The 18,286-nt window shown below is 44.3% G+C and overlaps 1 protein-coding gene across 1 annotated transcript; it reads left to right on the forward strand.

Moving 5' to 3' along the window:
• Positions 1-8,226: 8,226 nt before the first annotated feature.
• On the forward strand, positions 8,227-16,247 carry HEBP2 (heme binding protein 2). The gene is made up of 4 exons (XM_057739671.1): positions 8,227-8,578; positions 9,152-9,287; positions 10,016-10,196; positions 13,870-16,247. The coding sequence occupies exons 1-4, from the start codon at positions 8,477-8,479 to the stop codon at positions 14,066-14,068; spliced, it is 618 nt and encodes a 205-aa protein (XP_057595654.1). The 5' UTR covers positions 8,227-8,476; the 3' UTR covers positions 14,069-16,247.
• The last annotated feature ends 2,039 nt before the right edge of the window (positions 16,248-18,286 follow it).

The following is an 18,286-nucleotide window of genomic DNA, read 5'->3' on the forward strand; positions in this document are numbered from 1 at the left end:
AACCTTCTTGTGCTTCCAAGAGAAGGAGGGTAAGAGGAATCATTTTGAAATATGCCAGAACCTTCTGTTCTTCTTAATAAGGTCTGTCCTCAGGAGAAACTATTTCACCACGGCCTAACCTGCTGGGGTTGTATCAGAACCTAACGCACCTGGGGTGGGGGGCGGGCGGGAAGGTGTTTCCCAGCCCCAGCTGGTTCCAGTTTTACACTGCGGAAGGGGAATACCCAACTCTAGCCCTGCTAGCTAGCTTGTTCCAATTAATGGGGGAAAAGAAAAAACAATGGAGAAGCACTTGTGAAATTCACAGCCCAGCAGCACAGACTCAACAGAAGACTGAGACCTAATCATGAAACTATAAAACATTTTCCCTTCTCCCACATCTGAACACCAACTGTCACATTATTAAAGGCCTATTTACTGCAGTTCCTTTTACCTAGAACATCAAGTTTACCTTTCAAGAAAAACATTGGAAGGTATACTAAAAAACAACACAGTTTGAAGAGACAGAGCAAGCATCAGAAACAGATTCAGACATGGCAGGAATGTTGTTGGAATGATCAGACCAGGGATGTAAAATAAACATGATTAATATGCAAAGGACTCTAACGGGAAAAAATAGACAACATGCACGAACAGATGGGCAATGTGTGCAGAGAGATGGAATTGTAAAAAAGAACCAAAAAGAAATGCTAGAAACCAAAAATACTGTTAACAGAAATGAAGAATGCCTTTGATGAGCTTATCAGTAGCCTGGACACAGCTGAAGAAAGAATCTCTGAGTTTAAGGAAATGTTAATAGAAACTTCCAAAACAGAAAAGCAAAGAGAAAAAAAATTAAAAACTGAAAAAAAAAATCAAAACAGAATATCCAAGAAATGTGAGACAACGACAAAAGGTGTCACATACGAGTAATAGGAATACCAGAAAGAGAAGAGAAAGGAAGAGAATATCTGAGGCAACAATGATGGCATATTTCCCTAAATTAATGTCAAACCACAGATCCAGGAAACTCAGAGAGTATCAAGCAGGAATAATGCCAAACAAAAACAAAAACAAAAAAGCTACATCTAGGCATACCATATTCAACCTGCATAAAATCAAAAATAAAGAAAAAATCTTGAAAGAAGCTGGCAGGGGGGTAGGGGCAGGGAGCCATACCTATAGAAAAGGAAAGATGAGATTACACACAACTTGTCCTCAGAAACCACGTGGTCCCAAAGACCAAATGAGCCCCTGGTAAAGGAACTGAGATCACCATATCATGACGTCAGAATAAGGCATCAGAAGCATTAACAAACTCTTAAGCCCCACCGCATTCTTAGTGCAATGCAGGACTCTGCAATGTAGGGTTAAGACCTTCTCCTTCTCCAAGTCCCCAAAGTTCTCAGACAATACACCTAGTTGGATGTTTTGAGGGGCCAACATTAGCATTCATTGTCTCCATCTGGATTCTGAACAAGGTGAGGCCAAAGTTAAATATTCTCACTTCAAGCATTGAATCTTCTTGGTTCTAAATTATTCATTATTTACTCCTTTATCACATTAATAAGACCTGTCTCAGAGGGTTGTTAGAAGGATCCATTGTTAACACACGTCTGCCAAAAGGGCAGAATGAGTACTAGTTCCCTTCTGTATTTATCATCCCACATAACACATCATGTGTTCTTACTCTCTTGTAAGGAAACAGACATCAGGGCCCACCTGTCCATCAGCCTCACCAGGCAGCATGCTTACAGCTCACATTATTTTTAGGGGACCAAGAAAATGTTTTAATTTCTTTTAAAGTCAGAATTTAAAAAGTTTAAGAAAAAAGAATTTAAAAAGTTAACTTTGGGGGTCAAAGATCATATTCATCTTTATACCAACAGAGTCATAAAATATAATTTTTGTATTTTTCTATAGAGGAAAGGACCCACCAAGGTAAAAGTGCTTTGGGCCCGTCACAGTTATAATGCAGCCCTGAGAGGGAGGCTATCCCAGTTCAAAGCAAGCCAGCTTCAGGCAAGGAAACAAGAGAAATCTGAATTTTTTTCAGAGGAAATACCTGTGTTCTCTCTCTGCTCCGTATACACACCCAGTGGTTCTAGCCACACTTTCCCTCCCTCTCTCCTCTCATTCTGTTAATGTCATCTTAACAATAAACAATCAAGTGATCCCAATAAGTTCTATGGGCAGAATGTACAAGAACACAACATGTGTGTTCAATGAGCAGGGGAGCAGGGGAGTTCAAAGAACCAATTTCAGTTCTTAATGAACAGGTCCAGAGTTTTTATTCACAGAAGACCATCCTTATAACTACTATTTATCAGGATACAACGTGCAAAACATTGGGCTAAGAGATAATGAGGCATTATCTCTTGGAACCCTCAAAAATCACATGAGGTGAATACCATCCATTTGTACAAATGAAGAAACAGATTCAATAAGGCTGAGTCACACAACCAGAAAGTAGGAGAGCTGGGATGGAAAGCCCGACTCAAACCTTGAAGGAGGAACCTTCTTCTGACCTGGTGGAAGGATGGCTTTATATGTTGAAGGACACAAGCTACAGAATTTGTGACTGTGGCAGGATTGAAACCACTGTAGGCCCAGAAACTGATGCCCAATTCCAGTTCACTGGTATTAAAAAAAAATTTCAACACTTACACTCTCACAAGTAGAATAAACCACGTACTGACCACATATAGAGGCTTTGCTTTGATTATCCTGTACTTCAAGTGCAGGTCCAAAAGAGTTCCAGCTGTGAAAGCATTAATGGAGTCCAACCTGTCTCTACTGCATCTAAGTTCTCAGGCCTAGAGAATCTAATGTCAGCTCATCAAATGATATTCCATTTGTACAATAAATAGGAACCTGAAAAATCCCCATGTTTCAGAATAATAAAAACCAAACTAAAACAAAAAATGCTTATAGTATCTTTAAATATGAATTTACCTTAGTTTAAGAGCTTTTTGAGAATGTGAGCTACCTAGTTGTGGTGTGTTTGGCTGTCTACTTTTACTTCAAAGCATGAGCCTTTTAAAGTCAGTGTTTCTATCCCTCTGTTTTTACTAAACACTCCCCATCGTCTCAGAATCTATATCAGCCTCATATGGATTACAATTGACGTTTGAATTTTTAAAGACATTCCCAGCTTTAGACCTTAGCTTTCTTATCCTCAACCCCACATTCAATACATGTCTCTTCATTTTCTATGGCCCATGAGAAAGGTGGTTCACAGGTGCTTCTAAAGATACTCAATCACGATCTGTGTCTGATAAATTCGGACCGGTATCCATTCAACATTTATCAAGCAATTATGTGCCAGGCACTGAGCAAAGTGCTTAGTGAAAATGGAGCTTCATGGGTTGTTTTGTATCTAAATTATGGATAAGTATTAAAATTCTCACCAAACTAATGGAGAAACCAAGCAAAAGAAAAGATTACATTTTCTGTTAGAATACCAAGTTGCCACCCATTTTACAGTTATCCTATTTGAGGTTGGGGTAACCATAAAAAGACCAAATATTTAATTATATTCTAGGTACAAGAATGGCCTCAGGTTAAATAATGACCTGACTGTAAAATATGTGGAGACTAGGACCAGATTTTATACATTTCTAAAAACCACCAACATGTCCTACAGCACTATACATACATGACATATATAACTCTTCCAGTTGATTCCTGAAGAAAATCACCTCAAACAGAGTGGCATAAAAAATAACCATTTTATTATGCTCTCAGATTCTGTGGGTACTGCTGTGTCTGCTCTGTGACCTCTGAGGCCTCAGCTTGAAAGAATGGAGGATGTCTGGAGGACAGGGAGCTGGAGCCATTGGAACCCTTGGTCACTCACACGTGTGGTGGTTGACGACAGCTGTCAGTCAAGACCTCAGCTAGGAACCTATACGTAGCTCTCTGTGGAGCTGCTGGGCTTCCCTTCAGCATGGTTGTTGGATTTCTAAGAGTAAGTGTCCTTAGTACTCGGTGGAAGTCTTTAATGACCTGGCCTTAGAAGTCACACAGTCTGCCCAGTTTCAAGGGAAGGGAGCAGAGACCTCATTCTTTCAACGGGAGGTGCATCAAAGTCACATTATAAGAATAGCATGTTGGGGAACTTCCCTGGTGGTCCAGTGGTTAAGACTCCGTGCTTCCACTGCAGAGGGCATGGGGTTTGATACCTGGCCGGGGAACTAAGATCCCACATGCTGCCTGGCGTGGCCAAAAAACCAACCAACCAAACAGACAGCGTGTTGGATGGGAGATAATGTTGCAAGTATCTTTGGGATATAAAATCTGCCACAAGTATGGAATAATCAATGAATGACCAAACGATATCAGCGACTGGCATTCGTACTTCTCTCAAATATTTGAATTCTTCTTAGACAGCACAGAGTGATTGTGCTTTCACACCGTCTTCAAGTCAGTAAAGACCCGAAGACTTGCTTTGGTCAATGAAATATGGATGGAAGTGACCTACATAACTTAGAGCAGGAAGCATTTACAGTCAATCTTTACTATTCACAGGGTCCATATTTGCAAATTCACCTACTTGCTGGTATACGTTTGTAACCCCCAGATCAACACAGCACTTTCTAGTGGACATGTGCCTGTGTAGAGCGGTGAAGAAGCCGAGTCACCGGGTGCACATTCCCAGCTGACACTGAAGAAGGCTGAGCCCTGCCTTCTACTTTGAGGTCTCATACAGTCCTTCTCACAGCTTATTTAGGGCCTCATTTTTCACATTTTTGTGCTTCTTGTTGGTGATTTTGCTATTTTAAATGCCCCCCCAAGCATAGTGTTGAAGTGCTGTCCTGTGCTCCTAAGTGCAAGAAGGCTGGGATATGCCTGTCGGAGAAGATATGCATTATATACACTTCATTCAGGCGTAACTTACAGTGTTTGTTGTTGAGTTCAATGTCAATGAATTAACAGTATATATTAAATGAGTTACCTTTATACAATACCGTACATTAAACAAGGTTATATATTGATCTATTGATGAAAATGCTGTAACCAGAGGCTCACAGGAACCTGTCTGTATTTCTTCTTGAAGTGATGGTTCAGTATTCACTAGTTCAATGTCCATGGTGACGTTATAGAAGATATATACCTGCCGCGAATAATAAGAACCAGCTAGAATTCCTGCTGCAGGATTCTCCCATGCTTGCTCCCCTGCTGGGATGAACTTGGAGGCCCCTGGTGATATAAAGGTGCCACACATGCTATAAATCTTAAATAAAACATCTTCATAATGCCATACAAACACTGATTAAATATGAGCTAATAGAAACTTTTTACGTTAATCGATCAAGAAAACTAGCTAGATTATTTGACATATGAGTACAAAACTTGAGCCTTCTGAATTTCATTGTTTGTTCTAACTGAAATTATGTTAGTTTAAAATAAATCCTTTTCTTTCCTCCCTTCTGTTCTTTTATGACTAATTATCACCTTGTAGATATAGATAATTCAGCTTCGTCATCTGCTATCTTCATTAGTTGTATATTCTACACCCTATAAAATGAATGTCTTCAAACTTAGCCTCACTTTTCTACAAATAAAATGCTCTTCCCTTCAAAAAGCATTGATAACTGTAAAAGGTACACTGCAATGAAAAAGAACAGCATATTTCTTAAGCAACAATGTAAATTACTTCCTTTCACTCTTTTTAAAAAAAAAAACAACAAAAAAACCCCAAAAATCTTCCTGTAAAGTAAAATTGTATTTTCAACTTTGCAAAGTTACCTAAGTAATGAATCACATCTGTTATACAAGTTAAAATAAACAGGCTATTTAAAAAAAAGTCAAAATTCATTATTTAGCCTTCACTAAATAATTCAAACTTAGCTCAGCATTATAATAGATTTGCTATAAATACTAGAAAGTGTAATGTACCCGCAGGCCACTGCACACCTGTTTGAGCCAGGAAGGGGAAGGAAAAGACATCAATTGCTTTAAAAGCACTAGGCCCATACAACGGGATATTATTCAGCAATAAAAAGGAATGAAGCCCTGATACGTGCTACAACATGGATGACTCTTGAAAACATTACACTAAGTGAAAGAAGCCAGTTACCAAAGATCATATATTATATATAATTCCATTTATATGAAGCATACAAAATTGGCAAATACACAGAGACAGAAAGATTAGTGATTGCCAGGGGCTGAGAGGTTGGGAGTGACTGCTACATTGTACAGGGCTTCTCTCTGGAGTGATGGAATGCTCTGGAATTAGTGAGGATGTCTGTATCCCATAGTGAATATATTTAAAAAAAACACCCAGTGAATTGTATACTTTAAAATGGTGACTTTTATGTTACATGAATTATATATCAAAACAAAAAATTTTAAAGCACTAGGCACACCCACTAATATGGTTATAATAAAAAAGCCAGATAATAGCAAGTGTTGGTAAGGATGTAGAGAAACAATGCTCATACCCCACAGGTAAAAATCTAAAATGGTGCAGCAACTTAATTTTTTAAAATTATTTTTTAATTTTTAAAATTTTATTTTCTGGCCATGCTGCACAGCTTGTGAGATCTTATTTCTCAGACGAGGGAGTGAACCCTGGCCCCCAGCAGTAGCAGCACAGAGTTCTAACCACTGGACTGCCAGGGAATTCCCACGGGGCAGCCACTTTAAAACTCAGTCTGGCAGTTCCTCAAAAAGTTAAATATAGAGTTACCATTTGACCCAGCAATTCCATTCCTAGGTATTTACCCAAGAGAAATGAAAACATATGTCCATAGAGGAACCTGCACACAAATGTGTATAATGGCATTACTCCTCATAATAGCCAAAAGTTTGAAATAATTCAAACGTTCAACTGATGAATGAATAAACAAAATGTTTATCCAACTGAATATTTTTCAGCCATTAAAAGGAATGAAGTACTGACACCCGCTACAAAATGGATGAAACTTGAAAACATTTTGCTAAGTGAAAGTAGCTAGTCATAAAGAACCACTTTCTATATGCTATGGTCTGCATGTCTGTGGCCTTTAAAATTCGTATGTTGAAACCTTGATGCCCAATGTGATGGCCTTGAGAAGTGGGACCTTTGGGAGGTGATTCGGTCATGAGGGCAGACCGCTCACGAATGGGATTAGTGCCCTTATGAGAGACCAAAGAAAGGTACTTGCCCCTTCCACCATGTGAGGGCACCATAAGTAGTCTGGCACCAGGAAGAGCGCCCTCACCCAGCCTTGCTGGCACCCTGATCTCGGACTTTCAGCCTCCAGAACTGTGAGAAATACATTTCTGTTGTTTATAAGCCACCCAGTCTGTGGTATTTTGTTATAGCAGCTCAATGTATTAAGACACTGTAGGATCCCGTTCATAGGAAATGTCCAGAATAGAAACAAAGAGCAGATTAGCAGTAGCCTAGGACTGGGGGGTAGAGGATTGAAGAATGATGGCTAAAGAGGTTTCAGTGGGTTTCTTTTGGAGGCTGGAAGATGACAGTGCTCTAAAATTCATTGTGATTGGTGGTCCCACAACTGTGGATACACACCAAAAACCACCGAGTGGTATGCCTTAAATGGGTGATTTATATGGTGAGTTTTATCTCAGTAATTCTCTTAGAAAAAAAAACAGACTAAATCTGACCAAAAACGTTCAAAATCACTAGTGTCTGGCCACTGCCTCCTCTCTTTCTCTCTCTCCCACCCCACCTTCACAGCCTGTTAGGTCTGGTGGGATGCCCAGGGGTGGGGAAAGGACAAGAAACCAGGGCAGTTGAAGATTTTCTCCAGGTGTGACTGTGGTCCCACCCACTTCCTCCCCCTAGGGTCCCTGATCGCTGTTTGGGCCCTAAGCCGCCGTCCAGGTGTGAGTGGGGCCGCCTGCTCGCCCCTGGCGGGGTCTAGGGATCCAACCGGCGCGAGCACTCGGCCCACCGGGTGCGGACAGAAGCGGCCAAGGTCAGAGGCGGCAGGAGCATTCCCCTCCCCGTGCCCCTTCCTCCCGCCTTTCCCTGAAGGCACCCGCGAGGGCGGGCCGCGCTCACGTCCCTTCCCGGGAGTAGACCCATCAGCAGGACCGGTTCCCCGCGGGTGGGACCGCGGGAGAGGTTCCCGGACCGGTTACACCAGAAACCCCAGCTGGCCAGCTGCTCGGTCCTCCGCCTCCGGCTCCCACGGTGGACGCCTCTGCGTGCCTGTTAATTAAAAAACAAGGGTGGGGCGGGAGAAACCCCCATAGAAAGCCGGGCCTAGCAGACCCTGCCAGTCTGTCTCCCGGGGGACCCGCAGGGGCGCGGCCGGCCGGAGCTGCCCCGGGTGCGGATCGCGGTTGCAGCGCCCCCTCCCGTCCAGGCCCCGCGGTGTCCCGAGGACTCGGGGCTCCTGCACTGCGGAGAGCGGGACGCGCGCCTACGGGGCGGGGACTCGAGGACACGCAGGCGGGGCGCTCCCGAGTGGCCCGGGCGCGGCCCCGTTCCCGGCGCAGCTCGCCGGGCTCTTTCCCCGGAGCGTCGGCGCCGCCCATGGCCGAGGTGCTGGAGCCCGACCCCGGGGCAGCCGAGGGCTCGGAGGCCCCCGCGGTGGAGACTCCGGGCTGGGAGGCCCCGGAGGACGCGGGCCCCCAGGTAGGCGCCATTCGCGGGCGCGGAGGGTGAGGGCCGTGGGGTGTGGAGCGTGGGGCTGTCCTCGAGCTGAGCTGCAAGGAGGCCGGAGAGTCCCATAGGTTTAACCTAAAAGTACATGTTAAAAAATTAAGTCCCTAGCCCCATTCCTGCACAAACGGGAAAATGCGGTCGGTGAGCTGTAGTTACCCCAGGTACTGGGCACATCTCAATCTCTTTCCTTTGCGGTTAAAAAAAAAAAAAAAAAAAAAAGGTCGATCACGTCCCAGAACCAGCGATGGGACCCTCCAGGCAGAGCCGCGTAACAGTTGCTTGCTTTTAACCCGAATTAAGCCGACACCCTCTACCCCTGCATGTGGACCAGAGGCCGCCGGCGTCTCTAGTCCAAAGATGGGAGCCGCGGGGGAAGGGCCCTGCCTGGCGCTGGGAAGCCGGAACCTCGGGCCGGACCCCAGGGGAGCGCAGCCCCGGGACAGGCTGTCCCAGGTGGGCCCGAGATCAAGGTACCTGTACTGTTGCATCTCACGTCCTGCCTTCTTAGAATTGCTTCCCCGAGTTCTCCCCGTTCCATCTTAGCCCGGAAGTTATGAGATCCGACACTACGGACCTGCCAAGTGGGTCAGCACTTCGGTTGAGTCTATGGACTGGGATTCAGCCATGCAGACTGGCTTTACGAGGCTGAACAGCTACATTCAAGGCAAAAATGAGAAAGGTGAAGGCAATTTACCTTGTGATTATACACACTGTATTGTGGTTGAGTGCCCTGGCTTATTGAGGTTTTGCTCATTAAACCTTTTAGAATAGAAAAATAACCAGATCATCAAAGACAATGTTCGAAGAGGAGGACTCTGCTCAGGACCCGTAGTCTCTAGAGGAGGGTAGTACTGGGCAGTGCTGTTTAAGCCTCTGTTCTCCTTGTCTGTGATTCTGCTGGATGAACTGGGCCTCTGTGTAACTAGCATTAATTTCATGGCTAATGCTTTGAGATTCTTTGGTGACTGATAGGGTAAGAGACATCAGGCGGCGGGAAGGGTCAAAGAACACAAGATCCAGAGTCTCAAGATATATCTTCTGGTTTGGCTCTGGTGCTGTTTATATTTTAGCTGGTCACTTAGCCAATGGGATGTCAGTTTCTGAATTGTAAAAGTAAAGACTGAACTGGACTATGAGATCTCTCATTTTCCTTTCTATTTCTAAAACTAGAATTTATTAATGAAAAATATTAATAGTACAGAAGGTGTTTAATGTGGGCAGTGGATAATTGTCATTTTGCCCTTATTTTTTTTTTAAGATGAAAATTATCTTAAAGGTAAATATTTATGTCAAGTAAATCAAGACACTCGGGTCAAAAAATAATTAAGTTTTTAAATGTAGTCATAAATACACTAAATCTGCTTTCACGGTCTCCTTTGCATTTAAATATATATCTTTGTGGCACAGAGACGAAAATAAAGATGACAGCTCCAGTGACAAGCTATGTGCAGCCTGGTTCAGGTCCTTTCAGCGAATCTACCATTACCATTTCCCTGTACATCCCCTCTGAACAGCAATCTGATCCGCCCAGGCCTTCAGAGTCAGATGTCTTCATTGAAGACAGAGCCGAAATGACGGTGTTTGTACGGTAAGTGGTAGATAATTTACAGCCCTGGTGACTGCTGGTTTTACTTGTGGGCACTCATAGCTCCTGTGCAATTTAGCTCCTGTGCTTTTCACCCTTCCATAAAAACAGGTATAATGCATTTTGTGGTGTTTTCCTAGTAACTTAGTTTTATATGTTACAAAGGGTCTGTTACAAGAAATAATTCATTTAATGAGAAGTCTGATGCATACCTTCCACAAATAAGATGCAGTACAAATTATACACTAGACTTCCCCTGAAAAAGCATAAGACGGTCCTTACCTGCCCTCTAGTTAAATTCGAAGAAAAGTATCTTAAAACAGTGCATGGTACCCCTCCTCCCAGCTTCCCGGTTCTGATAACCCCAGACTCTTCCTTTGTTCCCCAACCCAGAGGATGGCAGCTGCTTCCCGCAGTGACTGCCTCGTGCTGGTTTACTGGTTCCTTTTTAGTTTTTCAGACCTTCAATACCTATTCAATTCATTCCTTGTATTAAATTCTCTCTGCCGGTATTTTTTAAAAACCCCACACGGTACATAATAATCTCTTATTAGTAGTCCCTTTATTATTCCCCTTTCTCACCCTCTTTTCACCACCAACCTGTTAAAAGACTCTCTCTGTCTCTGCTTCCTCGACTCCAACCTACCTATCACACCAGCACAGCCTGGTACAGCCCCCACCCCTTCCTTGGAGCTGCTCCTATCACCTTCTGCAATGCACTTGAACTTGACACTCGAGGGCAGTGCTTTCCCCTGTGACCCTGCAGCAGTGTTCACCTGCTGACCAGTCTGGTCCTGTGATCCTTGTTCATCCTGTAGCTCAGAATGTCACTCTCTTGTCATTCCTGTCCTCCCAGTTCTCTCCCTCCAGTGGCGCCTCATCCGCCCCCCACCCCAGGGATCACTGTTGATGCCCATTACTGACCCTCACGTCCTAGCAGACGTGCTCTGGGTGATCTCTTCACACCACGTCAACTCCCAACTCCCTGTGGCCAATGGCTGAAATTTAGTGTCTCCAGCCCCGATTTCCCTACTTGTTGGGCATCTCCGTGTGGGGATGGGGGTGGAGGATCAAAGTCAACAGCTCTGAAAAGGAGCTTTCCCCCAAGCCTTCTCTGTAAAGTGCCTCATCAGCTTACAGCCTCCGCAGCAAGGACCGTCACGGGCATCAGCAGCACACCCTGTCCTGACAAGCAGCCCCCACATCTGGCCCATTCGCCTCCGAAATGGTCGTGATTCCATTCGCTTCATCCCCACTGTTACCCCTCGGGTCCTCACCTTACAGGGACCGCAGCTAAGGCCTCTTTGCTACCCCAGTGCTCGACACATGCCTGACACCAGGTACTCCAGTGTTTTTCAATCTCAGCTTCCGCTTCAAGAGCCTCCCGGCTGTTCCATCTGCCCACCAGTCTCCTCTCCCCCGCCCTCCACCCTGGAATGCCTGATCTTTCTTACAACAGCAGCAACAAAACCTCCAACCTGTTACTGCATTTAAAAGTCTGCTGCTTTCCTCTTGCTTCAGCGTGACATTCAGACTGTTCACAGTGTACGCATCGCCTTCCTCATGTGGTCCAACCTGCCTCCCTGACAACTCTCATCGCCTCCTACCCTTCACTTAGCAGGCTGAGTTCCTTCACATCTCTTTACCTTTGACCTTAGGCAAGTTACTGAGACTTTCCTTGCCAAAAATCTCCTCATCGGTAAAATATGTATAATCATAGTACCTACCTATCTCACAGGGTTGCCATGAAGATCAGATGAGTTAATTTACCTAAAATACTTAGAACATGAGCATGGTATTACCACCAGCTCCATCTCCCTCTTTCTTCTCTTCCTGGAGAGCCCATTTTCGTCCTTCAGGACTTAGATCAATCGGCACCTTGTCTGTGATGCCTTCCTCAGTTTCTCCAGTCATCCAGCCACTCGGTCCTATGATTCTAAATTCTAATGACCTATTTATAGGCTGTAACTTCCCCAGGAATATAGCAACATGTTAATCTGCCCATATCCTTTGGCCCCTGGTGAGGCAGGCGTATGGGGGAGGTTCAGTAAATGTCTGCGTCCTGAATAAAGCCATGGAGAGATCATTGTAGAACAACATGTATATAGAGGACAAAAGATGATTTCTAAGTAAGAGGCTCAAGATTTGATTTTAAGGAAGAAGTGCAATCTGAAATAGATTCCCTTTAGGCAGAGCGTATTGTGCTAAGAGTTGGCTATTCCTTAAGGAAATAATAAATTTAGGAGCCAAAACATTTCCTAACACATGATGGTTTCCTAGCATCAGTCAACATGATGGAAATTATAGAGCACTTTTATCAATTTATCTTCAGCATTTTATTTTATATACATGTTATACATGTGCATACACAGATTCCTATACTTGTCCAACTGGGATTTAAAAGGTACTGCATGCCAGGAATGACTAGGTGCCTGGTAGACGTTGAATAGAACAGGCCTGGCTCGTACCCTCGAGAGCTTACATCTTATCTGGAAGAATAGTAGGAATGATCTTTTCCACTGGCACATTGATAATAACCCTTATGCTAAAGAAGTCACATTAGGCATGTTTTTGTGTGTTTTTCCTATTCTCAACCTTCAAATTCATCGTATTTACATGTCAGCAACCCAGCGAGGTCAGTGTGCTGCCATGATTTAATCTCAGGGTATTTTTGTTTGTATACTTTAAAAATCTACACAAACTTTTATTTTCCCACTTTTTATTCAAATCTTTTGACTGTCCTTTCATCCCCATCCTCTTAGCAACCTCCTAACTGGCGCCTTCTCTCCAATCTAGTCTCCGTCTCTCTGCCTATATTCTTACCCAGATCTGATCAAGTTACTTTTCTGCTCAACATCCTTTGGAATAATCTCAAAAGGCCGCAGGATGATATACAAGTTCTTCCTTCCAGCTCTGATTCACCTTTCTGACCTCATTTTATGCCTCACTATGAAAATGCTTTGTATTTCTGGACTTCCGTTCTCTTCTTATCCCTCCACTTTCTCTGCCCAGCTAAACCATCCTCCATTGCAGACGCAGCTCAGAGACACACTGTACTCCCAATATAATCATATCCTCAGTGTTCCCAAGCACTTTGATTCTGTCTCTGTTAAAGCTCTTCTCTGACTGTATGTCCATCTCTTCCACTAGAGAAAAAGTTCATAGGGTCAAAACTTCATCTGTAATATAATGCCTGCCCTTTTTCTAAGGAGAAAAAGAAAGGGGAAATGTTCGATAGGAAATGGGACGACTGAAAGGGAGGCTGCTAAGGGGGATTCACTGTGGTCCTCTGACCAGGAGCATCAGCAGTACAGGAGAGCGTTAGAGATGCAGGCTCTCAGGCCCCACCCCAGGCCTCCTGAACCTGTATTTTCCCAGGTAACTCGCATGCACATTAGAGCTTGAGAAGCACAGAGTTAGAGCACGAGATGGTGTAAATTCCAAATCTGCCCAACAGATGGGACGTATGCCTCCTCCTGGGTCCCCTCAGGGTGTGTGAGGTCACACTGAGCCTGGGAACCAGAGGACGGGGACTGGTCACTCAGCTGCCGAGAGGGAGGAGCTTTGAAACTGCGCTCCATCCAGGTTTCCTTGTATCAGCTCCCGCTTTTCTTCTTAGACGAACATTCACATCAGTATTAAAATCACTGACGGTCATTTACTTTCTCCTTTGTAGGTCTTTCGATGGATTCTCTAGTGCCCAAAAGAATCAAGAACAACTATTGACATTAGCAAGCATTTTGAGGGAAGAAGGAAAAGTTTTCGATGAAAAGGTTTACTACACTGCAGGCTACAACAGTCCTTTCAAATTGCTTGATAGAAATAATGAAGTGTGGTTGATTCAGAAAAATGAACCCTCTAAAGAAAGGGAGTGAGAAAATGAGAGGAAGGCCATTGCCAGGGGCAAAACTTCTGTTTAACATACAGACATCAACATTACTTATAAGCAAAATGTGTCTAGTATCTCTGCCTGAGAGTACTGTGAATGGAGCTTATTTCCACTGTGCCTTTTTAATGCTTGAAGCTTTAGATACACAGATAACAGGGGACAGTAGTCTATAAACATGTAAATCGATCTTTATTTCTGTGAGGCTCCAGGGAAACTGTTACTTCCTCCTTCTTCACTGTATCACAATCATGTTGCCGTATTTCTACTTGGATTTGTGTCGGTTGGATGTTACCTCCTCCAGATGTTATCAATAAAAATGTTAAAGGTTATCCTGTGTGGAACTAGGAGCCTGTCAAGCCTGGAGAAGTGAAGTGAAGTTGGAAACAAAAATCAAATTGTCTTTTGCAGCTGCCACTGTTACTTTCTCTGTTGAGCCCTCTTCCCTATCTGCCCGCTACCCCCACCACACAAGAAAAGCTCTTACAATACTCAAAAGTGTTGCTAATGTTTCATGACAAAAAATAAATTTATGAAGTTAGGGACTTCCTATTTTATTTTGATACTCAAGAGAGGCATGCTTTTTCTGAAGAAATGTGTACAGACTTTTAAAATTCACTTGAATTTGTAAAGTATTTTATGCAGTACTTCTGGAGGTCACATAAAAATGATTCAGTATCCAAAGAGTGGGTTGCTGCAAAATCAAGGAGGTTGAAATCCAGACCTAATTGTATTGGAACGCACTTGTCCTGGAGAAAACAACATCACATGCAGATAGATACCTGGAAGCCTGTCATGGGAAGGTCACAGCTTTACTGTGGGCTCCTAGGGGATGATGGCTGTAGAAATGAAGGAGAAAAACAGGTTGGAGTTCAGTGACTTCCCAATAGGTAAAGCTGCCCACAAATGACGTTACTTCTTGTTCCCATCATTGCATGTGTTCAAGCAGGGACCACGTGATCACTTATATGGGGGATATGAATATCCAGTGGATGGATGGGGCCAGATGATGCTCAAGGTCCCTTCAGCCCCAACATTATATGGTATCTCTTAAAATTAATCTCCTTAATCTAGGTACACTAGACCAACATACCTACAGTTAACAGTTTCAGTGTTTACGAGTGCTGCCTTATCATGTCATCAGTGGACCAGGACTGTGTGGAGGGGTTCTTCCCGCATGCCGTGCGTGCATAGTCAACAGGATTGTGATCCAAGAGAGGTTTAGATGGTAATTTTTGATACAAAACAAGCTAGATTTCCAGTTTTGAAATGATATGGACATAAATTTTAGTCTCAGGAAATTACTTTCCAAAGGTATTTGCTTGCATTGATTATTTTTTGATCCTTTGCATTTTTTGCCAAAGAAGAAATTGAGTTTCTTTCTTAGCTCGTTTACCAAAACCCACTGTGAGCCTAACCCTTCTAGCCCTCCTCCTGATGAATGTCCACAGTACTCGCTTCTACGGGTGTGAGGTAAATATGTATGTATTTACTCTATAGCCCTATAAAAATAGACATCTCTTATGCAATAAATTCCATTTTAGATGAGAAAAGCATATTTCCGATTGCCAAGATTTAGTTGTAATCTGAAACATGTTCCATAAAAAAGCGATTTTGTACGATTCAAGTCCAAGCTATCCCATTTTTCCTTGTCCATAAATCATAAACCAAAACATTTTCAGCCCTAAATTAATCAATCCAGAGAGTATTTCTCACAGCAATGGATCAGTTATGTTAATTATGTGGCTGCCACTGACTACAAAATACCTCTCAACATTTCTCTTGAGATTTTTCTTCTCTTATCGATAGTAAATTCATGTCTAGATTCCTTTCTGAGGCTAACCCTTCCATCCTTCCTGTTGGTCTAATTCGTGCTCCATCAGTTAGGCCTTCTCCCACCCTCAGGCTCTCCCTCCCCACATGCTGCCATCACTCCGCTTACCAGCAGGCTCCAATTCTGCCTGACCCTCCCCACTCCCCAAAATAAAATCCCAGTGCCCCCAAGCCCTTTACATAGGACAATCATTCCCATCTCTCCCTTGCCTTGATTATCCAGTTTCTCTGGAAAGAGCTGTCCAGAGGCTTCCTTGGAGTTCTAGGTTGTAAGGAGCTATCTCAGGGACCACGACAGAGAATGAAGGTGGGCAACACTCCCCCCCCCCCCCCGCCCTGCCCCGCCGTGCTTCCCACAGACCCATCCACATTTGTCTACATGTGTGTCAATTTTTCATGTTTTTAAAAGCCTGAAAATAATTCATTAAACAGTGTATTCATACATTCCTTTCTAGTCATCACTTAACCCTCTAAAAATCTTGCTTTTCCTCCTAAATATTTCATTGAAATGTTATTTATTTTCATTCATTCTTCAATAAGTCATTATGGACTCCCTCCTGGGTTGCAGGCTCTGCACTCTGTTCCAGGGGCTGGGCTACGGTGATGGGCAGAAATGCTCCCCATCAGTGGCTGTACCCATCCAATCCAGCCACGTCTTCCACTCTTCCATTCAGTCCACCTTCCAGCTGAGAAGACAGCAGTGAGCAGGACAGGCAGGGCCGCTGTCCTTGTGGAGTGTACATTCTGCAGAGCGAGAGAGTGCAAACACCCGTAAAGTGGGGCAGCGGGAAAGAGTGTGGCTGGACAGAGGGCAGTGGCCATCACGTGGGGGGTCAGGCCAGGCCTCTCCAAGGAAGACATCTGAGACCTGAAGGATGAGAAGGAGCCACTCAGATGAGAACCTGGGGCTGAGGGGGGAAGCCTTTTGAGCAGAGGTGACAGCATCAAAGGAGGAGGCCACCTTCAGTATCCAGAACAAAGCTGTACATACTGCTTGCAGGACACATTCTCTCTGGACAAAGAGAACTGCTGGCCTTGTACAGGGCTTCAGGAAACGCACAGTTCAAGGATTAGCGGACTTTCAGAATCACTTAGGAACGGACTGAACTTTAGTTGTGGAGGTGCGGTTACTAGAGCGAGGCCGCCGCTGATGAGCGTGATTTAGGAGTTTGGTTCAGAGGCGAGGTTACCGGAGCGAAGTTGTCATCGATCACATCTGGGACTTATTTATAGGCACATATTTTCTGGGGTTTGGAGTCATGGCCAGCAAGCACAGGGAGGTGTGCTACTCAGATCCACCTACATGAAAGGACTGCTGCCCAGCTGTGAGGAGTGTGGTTAGCTGATGTCTCCAGCTGTTACTTTCTTCAGGATCCACTGCAGATTTCAAGATAAGGGCACACTATTTTCGGTGGGTACCTAGCCTACAATGGAACAAGGCAGTGGGAGCTGACAGCATGCTTTTTTTCTGGCATCTTTCGGCCAAAGACCAAACAAGCTGGTAGTACAAAGACCTAGCCATTTCTGTCCAACTCAGGACCCTTTGTATAAACAGTCTTTGCTCCTGAGCTCCCTGGCGGGCTGGTAGAGTGTCAGATCTGTGTTGCAGTCTGACAGCTCCCCTGCCCAATCCTGTTTTTCCTTTTTTCCTTTCACTGGTGTGACGTCACCATACATCTTTTGTAGTCCCAACTCTCAGCATCGAACTGGCACAGCTGGTATCAGTGTGGTCCCACGACTGTGGGCGGTAAGACAGCATTTTGGGGATTGGGTTATGAGGCCCCCATCCCTGTGAACAGGCCGCACATACACGGCTCTTGGCACGAGGCTGTCTAGTTATGAAAACCTTAAACAGAACGGCATACTGGTGAGAAGGAAGGCAGTGACTGGTGAAATATTCGGGTGTCTCAAAAATTAGGGGTGGGGAGGATAATGGGTACAAGAACGATAGGTTTGAATGGTTGTTACTGAATTGGATTGTTGTCCTGCAGGTGGATAATGAAAAGTTGAGGTCAATTAACAAAGGATTTAAAACTACACGTGAGGGCCAGAGCCTCACTGGTAGCTTGCTAAGAAGCCCTCACCTCATGCCGAAGGCCAGCACAGGATTGGATGGTAAAAGTAATAACCACCAACAGATGTTCAACCAAGCCCCATCTGCCGCGTCAAGGTCAGAACCAAAACTGGAACATAAACTGGGGACCCTGGTGGATGCTCCCAACAGTTTGGACTCCTTAGACGTTTCTGAACATTCTGGGCCTGCGGAAGAGGCCCACTCTTTCCCCATTAAGAGCTGGAATTACCCTCTCTCCCTCCTTCTGCCCTAACATGAAGAAAGACAACATAGGCAACAGGTGCCCCAGGAGCTATCCCC

Source organism: Hippopotamus amphibius, chromosome 6, assembly GCF_030028045.1.
Source record: "Hippopotamus amphibius kiboko isolate mHipAmp2 chromosome 6, mHipAmp2.hap2, whole genome shotgun sequence".
Lineage (NCBI taxonomy): Eukaryota > Metazoa > Chordata > Mammalia > Artiodactyla > Hippopotamidae > Hippopotamus > Hippopotamus amphibius.

Bases quoted from the DNA above. Each gene is read 5' to 3' on its own strand.
- HEBP2 (XM_057739671.1), top strand. From the start codon at position 8,477: ATGGCCGAGGTGCTGGAGCCCGACCCCGGGGCAGCCGAGGGCTCGGAG. The intron at 8,579-9,151 runs GTAGGCGCCATT...GTTCCATCTTAG, and splicing joins CGGAGGACGCGGGCCCCCAG to CCCGGAAGTTATGAGATCCG. The intron at 10,197-13,869 runs GTAAGTGGTAGA...TCTCCTTTGTAG, and splicing joins GAAATGACGGTGTTTGTACG to GTCTTTCGATGGATTCTCTA.